Source organism: Pristis pectinata, chromosome 8 (genome assembly GCF_009764475.1).
Source record: "Pristis pectinata isolate sPriPec2 chromosome 8, sPriPec2.1.pri, whole genome shotgun sequence".
Classification (NCBI taxonomy): domain Eukaryota; kingdom Metazoa; phylum Chordata; class Chondrichthyes; order Rhinopristiformes; family Pristidae; genus Pristis; species Pristis pectinata.
This window is the reverse complement of record NC_067412.1, coordinates 6,679,069-6,692,290: the sequence shown is the minus strand read 5'-3', so window position 1 is coordinate 6,692,290 and position 13,222 is coordinate 6,679,069. Positions and strand designations below refer to the sequence as shown.

General features: G+C 40.6%; 1 protein-coding gene across 8 annotated transcripts in view; it reads right to left on the bottom strand.

Annotated features, from left to right (window-relative positions):
- sun1b (Sad1 and UNC84 domain containing 1b) overlaps positions 1–13,222 on the bottom strand; it is a 67,691-nt gene that overhangs the window by 38,609 nt on the left and 15,860 nt on the right. For 5 of the 8 annotated variants that reach the window (XM_052022532.1, XM_052022533.1, XM_052022538.1 and 2 more), the window contains exon 2: positions 7,262–7,352. The exons of the other annotated variants lie outside the window; for them this stretch is intronic. In XM_052022532.1, coding sequence (XP_051878492.1) covers positions 7,262–7,352 — 91 coding nt within the window. The remainder of the gene's footprint in view (positions 1–7,261; positions 7,353–13,222) is intronic. 8 annotated transcript variants of the gene reach the window in all.

The following is a 13,222-nucleotide window of genomic DNA, read 5'->3' as shown; positions in this document are numbered from 1 at the left end:
AGGTGTTTGATAAGGTTCCTCATGGAAGGCTCATTCAGAAAGTTAGGAGACATGGGATCCAAAGGAAACTTGGCTGCCTGGATTCAAAATTGGCTCGCCCAGGGAAGACAGAGGGTGGTGGTAGGTGGAGCGTATTCTGCCTGGAGGTCGGTGACCAGTGGTGTTCCGCAGGGAGATGTTCTGGGACCCCTGCTCATTGTAATTTTTATAAATGACTTGGATGAGGATTATAAATGAGGATGTGGTTAGTAAGTTTGCTGATGACATGAGGGTTGGTGGTGTTCTGAATAGTGTAGAAGGTTGCTGTAGATTTAAACAGGACATTGATAAGCTGCAGAGCTGGGCTGAGAAGTGGCAGATGGAGTTCAACCTGGATAAGTGTGAAGTGATATACTTTGGAAGATCGAATTTGAAGGCAGAATACAAGGTTAATGGCAGGACTCTTAGCAGTGTGGAGGAACAGAGGGATCGTGGGGTCCATGCCCATAGATCCCTCAAGGTTGCCACGCAGGTCGATAGGGTTGTTAAGGTGTATGGTGTGTTGGCCTTCATTAGTTGGGGTACTGAGTTTGAGAGCAATGACGTAACGTTGCAGTTCTATAGAACTCTGGTTAGACCACACTTGGAGTATTGTGTTCAGTTCTGGTCGCCTCATTATTGGAAAGATGTGGAAGCTTTAGAAAGGGTGTAGAGGAGATTTACCAGGATGCTGCCTGGATTGGAGAGCATAGCCTATGAGGATAGGTTAAGTGAGCTTGGGCTTTTCCCTTTGGAGAGGAGGATGAGAGGTGACTTGAGACGTACAAGATGATAAGAGGCATAGATTGAGTGGACAATCAGAGACTTTTTCCCAGGGCGAATATGGCTAACATGAGGAGGCAAAATTTTACGGTGATTGGAGGAAGATATAAGGGGTATGTCAGAGGTAAGTTTTTTTTTTAAACACACAGAGTGGTGGGTGCATGGAACGCACTGCCAGAAGAGGTTGTGGGGGCAGATACATTAGGGACATTTAAGAGACTCTTAGATAGAGACATGAATGATAGAAAAATGCAGGGCTACATGGGAGGGAAGGGTTAGATAGATAATAGAGCAGGACAAAGTGTTGGCACAACATCGTGGGCTGAAGAGCCTGTACTGTGCTGTAACATTCAATGAGTCTTGAAAGGTTAAAAGTATCAGGTATAGACAGAACCAGTGATAAGGGCTAGCTTGGGATACGCAAGACATCATAGTAAGAATTTTGCTTGTGTTTTGGGAAGAGTTGGGTTGGGGGGGGGGAAAGAAATGGCAGTAGGAAGAGAGATAAGATGGTACTAAAATGGGACTTTTCAAAAAAAAAGAGAGGAGGGTTAAGCACGAGTCTAAGGATGGACTTAAACATCAGGAAGAGAGTTTCTGAAAATCAAAGGACCAGGGATCTATCACTCACCAAGTGGTCCTTATGTCCAACTTGCCTGGCAGCATTTCCAGCTTCAGATAAGCTGGTGTCCAGCCAGACAAAAAAAAATTCTATGATCAGATACATCTAGTTAGTTGATTTTGCTCTTCTTAATATGCAATGAATCAAAACGCAACTTTCCAAAATTTTCAAAGCTGTCAACATGGTGCATCAAAATCAAACTCTCATTTCTCACATTCCATTGCACTTAAAGGACAAATTCAATTAGTAAATGGCACTGTTCAAAATGGATCAGACAAATTCAAATTAACCAAGTACACTTATTACAGCTGTCAGACAGAACAACTCTGGCCATCAGCAAGCTGTTTATTTTTCTCCAAATAACAGTATATAAAAATAAACTACCACTGTAAATTTTGGGAAGAATAGGTTACATGTGTTTTTATACAGGACTTTTCACAATCCTTTCAGGTAATCCCAAAGTACAGTCACTTGTGTAATATAGGAAATGTAGCAGCCAATTAGGGCAGAGGAACAAACTCGCACAAACAGTAATGTGAGACTACAATCAGTTTTTGTGACATTGATTGAATATTAAATATTGGCTAGGATGCCAGGGATAACTGACCTGCTCTTCTTCAATGAACGTGCCACAAGATCATTTATGTTCACAAATGAAGGGGCATTGATTTAACGTTTCGTTTAGAGGTTGACATCTCCAGTAAATTGGCTCTCCTGCAGTACAACAGTGGAATATCAGCCTAGATTTCCATGCATTGTTTGGAACACACAAGCCTTTGACTGAGTGTCATCAGTAGGAGAGATCTATTCTTCCTCAGCTGTGGTTTCTCCCTACCATAGTGGACAGAGTTCTTGACCACATCTGATTTATCTCCCACCTGTCCCTCTCAATCCCTCTTCCCCTAAACAGAGTAGGGACAGAATTCCCCTGGTCCTCACTTTCCACTCCACAATCCTGCACATTCAACAGATCATCTTACTCAATTTCTGCATGATTCCACAAGATTCCAAGACTAAACACATCTTCCCCTCCTCTTTCAGCATTTCAAAGGGACCATTCCCTTTGCTGCTGCCTAGTCCACTCTTCCAATCCCCTGAACTACTACCCTTCCTGCAGTACCTTCCCACATAACCACAGAAGAGACAAAACCTGTTATTTTGCTTCTGTCCTTCTCACCATCCAGAGCCCCAAACAGTCCATTCAGGCGAAGCAACCTACACTTCTTCCAATCTGGTGTTCATAATGTGGCTTCCTCTCCACTGGAGAAATCAAAGACAAATTGGGTGACCACTTTGTGGAACACCCATTTTCAGTTTTTTGGGTCAAACATCAGCTGCCTGCCATTTTACTTCTCCATGCCACTCCCACTTTGACCCATCTGTGGCCTCCTGCACTATCCCGATGAGGCCCAATACAAAACTGAGAAACAACACCTCATCCTCTGTCTGGGTACATTGTTGCTTTCAAAAATTGAATTGTACGACTTCAGATAATTCTGTCTGTGGCCATTTCTGCTTAATGTCATCCATCTGTGATATTGGCTCAGTTTATCCTCTCCCTATTAACACAACCCTGCGTTTGTCATCATTTTACATTCCTTTTCCTGTATTATCACTCTCTAACTGCTGCCATTAACAACAACAACCCAGTCTCATCCTGTCCTACCCATCCCTCCCGCAACCTTCTCTGCATCTTAAAACCAACCTGTTTCTCTTTCCCAATTCTAATGAAGGTCTTTAACCAGAAATATTAACCGTCTCTTTCCTCAGCAGCCGACTCACCTGCTAAGCGTTTCCAGCATTTTCTTTTATTCTGTTCTCATGACGATTGATTTAATGGAATGAAAGATTTCAAACTTTGTACCTAATATCATTAATCTACCTATTCCAAGGTTGTGTATGGCATACATTACTTACAAGATGAAACTCCTCCACCATGCTTTCAAATCAACACTGCAAACCAAATAAAGTACTTCCTTCCATACACAATAAAACAAAATCAATTTCATTTTCATTTTTTTTATATACATCAACTCAAGTGCCATTTCAAACCTTTTTGGGGAAAAAGAGATGGTATTTAAAACAGGTAGATGGTCTCTCCATGAATAGTAAAGAACTTGAAATTTTCATCTTGGTGATGCAAGTAAATACAAGCTGATTCTCTCTTTAAATTTTGAATCAAGGACAGTGACCCTTGCATACATCTTTGACATGCCGTAAACTCTCAATTTACCCTGTAGGATTACTCTGCTTCAAAAGCCAATTATCAGCTCAGATTTTCTGAGCACATGACAGTCTGCTTTCTACATTAACTATCCATAACACTTGTGATGAGCCTGCATCTGTGTCTTCATTTATCCCAGACTAACAAGTATTGGTAGTGTTAGGAGCAACATCTGAAACACAAATTCAAAGAAATGACAGCTGCAAACTTGCAGTAAACACGCACATTCCAACTGCTCTCACAAAGCAACTGGGACATTTCTTAACAGGTCCCTTCATTCTTGAAGAAAAGCAATAACCAGAAGCAAGGCAGTGTTCGTATTAACAGGCTTCTGCACGTGTTTGAGTCTGCTTACCCATCCCAAATTCCATTTTTGCATTGCTCAAAGCAATGAATGTAGTTTGGGGTGATGGAACAAGAAAATGGTGGTGTTTAAGATAGTGTAATCAGGATACAGGATCCTTAGAGATCATACAGTCAGTTACTCAAATTCTTGCCGACCAAATGATCTTAAAAAAGAATTAAAGTAAATCATTAGATGTCAAAGGAAATGAAGTGCATTAAAACCCAAACCTCAAAAAGGAGATAAAATTGCCTCCACTTTTTACAAATGTGCTCCGATGACATAGGTAGGCAAAGGAAAATTGGCCAAGCAACACGCCAATAGTGTACCAATTTCGGTAGTCGTAATAGTATCAAAGAATAGTTGCAGCACAGCAGGTAATTCAGCCTATTGCATCCATGCTGGCTCTCGGCCCAGTTCTCTCCAGTTCTATCAGCTCTTTCCCCATTATTCAATTATTCACCATTCGCGACACTGATCCCCTAGAAATACCTCCATTTACCTTGTTCCCTCATTCAACATTCAATTCCCCCCTAAAAGGCTACAATGAAGCCTCCATCATATCTGCAGATCCCAATCACATGCAACCTAAGAAAGCTTTTCCTCGGGTCATTCTTCGTTCTCTTCCCCCTTAGTTTATGTCATTGACCACTCCACCAAAGGGAACAGCCTTCCACTATCCACTCCATCTATTCATTTTATATTCTTCTATCAAATCTCCCCTCAACCGCTCTTCTTCACAGACAACAGTCAAGATTTATTACCACCAACATATGATGTGGAATTTGTTGTTTTGGCATGTCCCGATGGTGATGGTCCTTAATGATAGATGCCACTTTCTTGAGGCACCCCCTCTCGAAGAAGCCCTCGATGTTGGGGAGAGTTGTGCACGTGATAGAGCTGGCTGAGTCTATAACCCTCTACTTCCTCTTGCGATCCTGTGTACTGCAGGCTCCATATGAAGCCTCTAATCTGCTTGGTAGTTATAGTCCCTCAACCCAGGAAAGGCGCAGCATTGTGGTGCAGCAGTTATGCTGCTGCCTCAACTCCAGCAACCTGGGTTCAAACTTGATGTCAGGTGTTGTCTGTCTAGAGATTGCATAGGATTCTCCCTGAGACCACATGTGTTTCCCCCAGTGTAACAGATGCATGTCACATGCCAAATGCAAGCAGGTAGATTAAGTGGATACTGTAAATCATCCTTAAATGTAGGTGGACAGTCGGATAATTGGGAGGTAGGGGAGTGGGAGAAGCAAAATGGAGCCGATCAGTGTGCTCTACCAGCTAGCATCAACTTGATGGGTTGAATGACCTCCTTCTAGGTCATAAGGAAATACAAGAAATATTTTTGAATTTTTTTTTCTGGACCATAATAATGCCCCATCCTTCCTATTAATATGACCACCAGAATTGAACACAACATTCCAGTCAAAGCCAGACAGCATTCTATAAAGGTTCAACATGACTTCCCTGCTTTTATATTCTATGCCTCTATTGATAAATCCCAGGATTGTGTATGCCTTATTAAAAGCCTTGACACTTGCACCTTGGTATGTGCACAGATACTCCCAAGTCCTTCTATTCCTACACTCTTTTCTCTCTCTCATTCTTCCTACCAAAATACATCACCTCACATTTCTTCATAATAAACTTCAGCTGCCACATCTGCCCTTTCCATCAATCTGTTTACATGCGGATATAATCCATCACTACACTGTTTGCAGTTCAGAATACTACCAAGTTTTGTGTCATCTGCAAATTTAGAAATTGTGACTTCTGAAGTCCAGGTCATCGATAGCGTTTAAAGAAAAAGGCCCCCAACTGGGGAACACAACTATTCCCCTTGCTCCAATCTGAAAACAACCAATCCCCACATCCCTGTGTTGTTACTCTGTCAATTTCATATCTATGTTATCAACATCCCTTAAACTTTGCTGAGACATCTGTTAAATGGCACCTTACCAAAAGCCTGCTGGTAGTCTGTGTATACCTCAATGAATGCTTAACCTTCGTCAACTCTGAGCTCATCAAAAAAAATAATTCTATCAAATTGAGTAAACACTATTTGCACTTAAATCCATTCTGGTTTGTCTTAATCCATTTTCCTCCAGGTGACTATTAATCCCATTATGAATAATGTTTTTGAACAGCTTTCCCACTACAGAGGTTCAATTGTCTGGCCTGTAGTTGCTGGACTTTTCCTTATTCCCTCTTTTGAACAAGGAAAAACATCTGCCGTTCCCCAGTCCTCTGGAACTATCTCCATATCCAATGTGCATTGGAAGACTATGGTCAGTGACTCCATAATTTCTTCCTAGACTTTCCACAAAATCCAAGGATGAAACCCATCCCATCCTGATAACTTTAAAATGGATTAAAATGGACACACCCTCTTCGGTGAAGATGAGCTGCTAAATTCTTTAATTATCTTAGCAGTGCCCGAAACATCCACGTGCAACTTCCCATTTACACAGTTAAATGAGACCCATTTCTCATGTGCTATTTTTCTGCCGCTGGAGCAAATAAAATTATAAAAATTGCCAAGTACAATTCCAATTCAGGATCACAAAATCTAATGAGAGCTATAAATAGACTTGAACAGAGGAGAGAGGGGTAGGTAGAAACAATGATAAACAAGATTAATGAAGACATATAGAGTAACCTCAAGGTCAGGTTCACTTGAAGGCAAAAATCAAACATGCGTTGGTTCGGGCTCATACTTTGTCCCAGAAGGAAAACGGTTAGAAGCACAATTTGCTGACTAGTAGGAGCAGAAGCAGCGCAGGCAGTTCAATATCAGCAGCAAGAACACTTCGAAACATGTTACATTTAGTCTACGATTAGGATGCTCCTCTTTTTAATACAGCAGCATTCAAGACAATGTCCTAAATTTACCAAATTAGTCCAATTTGAACAGTTCAGCACCATTATGCAGTTTAGCCCAAATCTCTTAAATACCTTTTCTTCCTTCCAAGGCAGCAATTCCACAAGTTCAAAACATGCCTATTTAACCCAGAAAATGAGCTTAAATTGAATAAGTAAGCTAGGCCAACATATTTTCTGTTGTCCAGTTTTAGGAATATTTACCACCATCAATAACTTGAAGCTTTATGGTTTGCCAATAAAATGTTCCAAACCCAAGTCAGTATTTCATTGTCATTTTCTAGAAATAAAGTTTTTGGTCATTTTAAATAGCCATCAAGTATTCAAGCGAAATTAATCACTGCACACATCTTTTTACAACACCATGCACCTTAACTGGGAGTCTCACCTGAGTGCGTAAGTATAGCCAGTGTTCTCTGGCACATATTGAGGAGGAGTGTATGTGTGCAGTCGGGAAAAATCCATGCTCAACTGTCCTACTGCAAAGGTGAAAAATAACATGATGCAATACTTCCAAGCAACACGAGGCCATCTACATTTCAATTCAATAAAAATGTACCTGTGTTCAACCTGTTTACCTGATACAAGCAAAAATGGTGAAAACGTGGAAAATGTTCATTAACTACACCGTAGCCAGATCTTGGAAATTGATATGGATATGTGGAAGTCTGGAAGTTTGAGAGCATTTTAATTTTATTGCTGAAAGTAGCACTCAGAAATGCTTAAAAATGCAAATCATGTCAACCAGGTGAACTTCTTACAATGCCAAATGTGCAAGGACACTTTTGGAAATCACCCGCCAGCATTTATTGGACTGCTACCTATAGGTGCTCTGATCCACGTGACTGTGTTCATGTCACAAGATTCAGTCCATTAAAATTCTGCTTTTACCTTGATCAGCAATATACCTGTTATTACATATACATAAATAAAACAACATTATCTTTCTGTGCAGTTGATGCTGCTCCCATGTCTCGTTCAGTCTGCAGCTAGGAAAATAGATTGCGACAAAAGAGGTGGATAGAATATTGAACAGTACAGCACTGAACAGGCCCTTTGGCCCACAACGTTGTGCCGACATGGCTAATCCCTCCTACCTACAGAATGCCCATATTCCTCCATTTTCCTCTCATTCATGTGCCCATCCAAGCCCCTCTTAAAAGCCCCCAATGAATTTGCCTCCACCACCCTATCAGGCAATGCATTCAAGGCATCCACCACTCTCTCAGTGAAAAACGTACCCCTCACCTCTCTTTTGAACCTACCCCTTCTTACCTTAAAGGCATGCCCTCTGGTATTGGATTGCTCAATAATGGGAAAAAGATATTGCTTGTCCATGCCCCTCATAATTTTATACACTTCCAACAGATCACCCCTCAGCCTCCACCGCTCCAGAGAAAAGAGCCCAAGTTTGTCCAGCTTCTCCTGATAGCACATGCCCTCTCATCCAAACAGCATCCTAGTAAACCTCCTCTGCACCCTCTCTAAAGCCTTGACATCCTTCCTACAGTGAGGTGACCAGAATTGCACACAATACTCTAACCAGAGTCTCCTAGATGTCTGCTAATGCATGGCAAAACCGATCTGACCTCTGATAAAATTGGATCGGGCTTGATTCTTCTCTCAAAATGCATCTGTGATAAATGTACCTGGAGCATTTATATTGCCCCATTATAGGGAATAGATCGATATTAATATTAATTCAAAATGGATTTAGTATTTGATAGCAGAGCACAAGGAATAATTTTTGGGGAGACATTACTTCCAGGCTGATCATATTGCCGCTTTAATGGGAATTTCTAGCAAGTACTACTAGAGTTGTGGACTCAGAAGTGACTGGTGTAAATACCAAAGTTCTTGTTTTTGACAGCAGTCTGAATTTTTATCAATATTGGGATTAAAAAGATACCTGTATGGATGGGCCACCCTGGAACAGTAATGTAGCAGAGAAATCACCTTATGCCTTTAGCTTGTCCCGCTTCAAGTAATCTCATTAACATGAATTTTAAATTTCAATACTAAGGAAATAGCTTCATACAATGACAAACTAAAACAAAACCATTTTAGTTTGCATTAATGACAAATAAAAGAATTTAGAAGTTACTTGTAGTACATTATTCATAAGAAAGTTGTGTTGCTAGATAAAAGTCAGTCTTTTAAAAAAAAGAGATTTAGCTTTCTGGCAATGAACACAAAATGCTGGAGGAATTCAACAGGTCAGGTGGCATCTATGGAGGGAAATGAACAGTACATTTAGCTTTATACCGTGCAATCCAGTGCAAAACCCTATTACCACAGCATGTTCAAAAAAAAATTTAGAAATATCAATTGTGATCCTTTAGGACCTTATTAAGTCCAAATCTCAAGTGTGGCTCTTGTTATCACAAATTCCCAGACAACAATAACGAAGGGTGTAAAAATCCTATCAATTGTCAAAGTACCCATGCAAAACCTTCCAAAAGCCAAGATCTAGATTTCTAAATTATCATGAAGAAAAAAGTGCAGGTGGGTCCCAGGTCCTACTTTGTTCTACGCTAGCCAGCTAGTTCATCACCTAAGCATCTCTTGTAATGACAATTGCACTACTATCTATTCTTGGTCTTGGTTAAATTTTAGGCTCAGCTTTTATGTTTAGGCTGACAACACCCAACTTTTCCATATTCCTGAAAATCTCTTGCTATGATGAAGCTCATGGAGTGCTTGTTTCAGGAGTCTCCTGTCTGGCATGCAGATAATGTGGCTCAACCATCAGAGCTGTTTGAATATGATTAAAGGCTTGATACTGGGGTTGTTGGCCAAGGGGTGGAAGCCAATGTAGGTTCCCCACTTTTGACAATCATTTTGTGGAAAATGTTGGTAGCATGTCTGCCGTGATTTAAGGTACCTGGTACGGTTTGTACTGAATAGTATATTATAGTATAGGATGTGTGTTGTAGTGGTGGTGGGCAGCAGTTAGGGGAGCAGGTAAGTCACTGCTGCTCAGTCAACCATGACCAGTCAAAGAGTCAGCCATGGCTTGGCGCTCAGTCTTCCAATGAGTACAAAGGTGAGGAATGTCTGCAACTGTAAATCAACGACTGAGGTCAGTTGATGTTGTGTAGCAGTTAGCGTAACACTATTACAGCACCAGCAACCGTAAGGAGTTTGTACATTCTCCCCGTGTCTGCATGGGTTTCCACCAGCTGCTCCGGTTTCCTCCCACATTCCAAAAAGTCGTACGGGTTAGGAAGTTGTGGGCATGCTATGTTGGTGCCAGAAGCGTGGCCATATTTGTGGGCTGCCCCCAGAACACTCTGCGCAAAAAATGCATTTCACTGTGTTTTGATGTATATGTGACTAATAAAGATATCTTAAAGACAGATTATTTTCCTCTTTATTTAATTACAATCACTCGAGAAGGAAGCTTGTTGGAGACAAAATTCAGTACTGCAGCAGGGAGAATTGACAAGAGGGCTGGAATGATGATACAGCCTTGCATAACCCCAGCTTGCACATTAATTGGGTGCACATTGGATCTACTGTTTAAAATCAAGGCTTGCATGTCAACATGTGGGAGATGTAGATAAATAATGAACTTCTGAGAAATTTGCAGATTCACTTAGTTGACTAAGTCAAGGTTTTTGTGAGATTCTGCTGCCTTCTACATTTATTTTTAATTGGTCACGGTTAAAAGCCATTGTGCCTAGCAGAGCTCAAACAATATTGCGTCTCTAGGACGAGTTCCTCAGCTACTATATGGTGCTTGGGCAGCAGCACTGCAATCATTTTCCAAGGCAGAAAGCAAGGAGAACACCTCTGTAATCACCAGACCCAGATGATCGCCATTAAAGCATCTCTGCAATCCTTTATCTGGCTTTTCTTTTCCCGGATGAAGTCCTGAACTCACTAGGACTAGGCAGGAAGATAATTGGTCTTCATAGATCAGTCATTAGTACTGGAAGAGGGTGGCAGAGGAGGGGCAGTTAGTGAAGGAGGACACTCAATAGTTGAGGGGATGGATATGGAGAGGGTGAATGCCTGCAGTCAGCCTCACAGCAGCTCGAGAATATGACAGCAGGGATTGGAGAGAACCTGAAAGAGAAGAGCACCCATTAGGGAGGGAAATGATTGAGGAGAGTACTAAGGGGAAGATTTAGGGGACTGAGAGGCGAGAAAGAAGGGGCACAAGCCAAATCCATGCAGCAGAGACTCGTCTCCGATTGTCTTGGACCTTGATGCCATTGGACCAGGACTTTCCCCCTTAAAGCTATTTAAGCAATGATGTGGTGGGCCGAATAGCTCGCTTCAGTGCTGAATAACTATGATTTTAAATACAAACTTTGTTGTTACTCCCATATCTTTAAAGGAGACTCAAAGGTGTTTGCTGCCTTTCTAAAGGCAAATATCCCACTTTGCCACAACACAAACTGCAAGACATTCTCAAACATCATGCTATCAGATCAAACACAAATATAAAATAGTTTGTGAACACAAATATCTTTAATTTGAAAGCTAATCGTTCTATAATTGCCCAAAATGAAGAGTTACTGGTGAATCAGCTACCATAAACCTGCAAACTGGTTAAAGGTGGCTGCAACCAACAAATCTCTTTGTAGTGGTAGCGAGATCTCCAGAGCAGAATACCTAGGTGGAAGGTTGAGCCTACTAACGTATAGGGGCTACTTTGTAGGTCTTTCTTTCCTCTCACCCAAAGAACAAATGCGTTCAGTTGACCTCTTATTTCTGTACAATAGTATCCCAAGTCAATATTCTCCTTGCCTCTGGGTTTAGGTGTTGCACTTTCTAAAGCTATGAAATATTTAACCTTAAACTTTATCAAGACTGAATAAAAGAACTGTCCTAAATTATGAATTACAACACTGCCTACATCAAAGGTGCTAAATTACCATTTTAAAAACCTGAAATGTATACATTCTGCTAGGAAATAGTTCATTATTTTTCCACTTTTCAATTCAAAATTATTTTGCAATATTTAAAGCTAACTTCATTTTGTGGTAATGTAGACAAAAGTTTTATTACTGTGTTTAGCCTTGCCCAATCCTGCACTTAAATATTTGACAATAAGATCTTCGCAATACTAGTTCCAGATTTCAAGTACCCCAAATGGGGCATTTATCACCAGCTGATTGTCTTCAACTGAATGACATGAAACTACTAAAAAAAAATGTAGCCAGCTACCCGCCTCCTAGCATGTACTTTCAATATCAGACACACCCAAAAACATTGCAAAACACCACACTTCAGCTGCGTTGTACAATGTCATTGTCCTGCTATTCCAGTTTATATTTTCAGATATAGCCAAAATATTTAAAAGAAAACAGTCAGATACAGATTCTATTTAAATGTCCTTCTGGAATATTTTCCAAAAGACGGTAAGTTTACCAAAAAGAATAAATTGGGCTCAAAGGGAGTGAAAATGAAGCTGTGAGTGAAAGCACGAACACAAGGACAGTGTTAAATACAAATTTATAGTCTCAAACTGGACAGGTTTAATGTTATTTTGTAGTAATCAGCAGCAAACTTTACCTCAGACACCTAATTACCACTGCAAGCTGGGAAGAGTGGCATATTCTTAAAGTATGAATTTAGTAACTCTTCCCACACTCATTTTCCAAAGAATCAAATGCATGACCAAATGCTATAAAGTAATATGTCTAAGTATGGATTATCTATGTACAAGATAGTCACTGAAAATCATCTTTCTCATTACCATTTTTAATACACTGTCAATAAAGTGGTTATCTACATATCAAATACCCATGAACAAAGTTTTAAAAATTTCAAAACAGCATCATGATCACTAAACATTAACTATTTCTTAAAATTTGTTTCCCCTTCCCTCACATATACAATTACACAGGAAAGTTGAATGTGCAGCCAGTTTTCAATGGAACAATGTAATTTATCTCAAAAACAGTGGAACACATTGTGGGTCTTAGTATGCACAGAATTACAGAACAGTGGCCAGTCCTCAGGCTGGTAATATTGGCACAGTATCAGAGTCATACAGCATGGAAACGGGATCGTTAGACCACCAAGTCTGTGCTGACCATCAAGAACCTATTTACACCAACCCTACACCTATCTCATTTTATTCTCCCTACAATGCCATCAACTCCCTCCTCCCCTCCAGATTCTACCAATTACTTAAACACTACAGGCAATTTACAGTGGCCAGTTAACCTATCAACCTGCAAGTCTTTGGCACGTAGGAGGAAACCCATGGCATCACAGGAAGAACGTGCAAACTCCTGCACTGAAGGTCAGAACATTCCAAGTTAAATTACTTTTGGAAGATCACATAATTTGACCTCCCATCTCTGTCATTGGTTACTGTACATGCAACCTA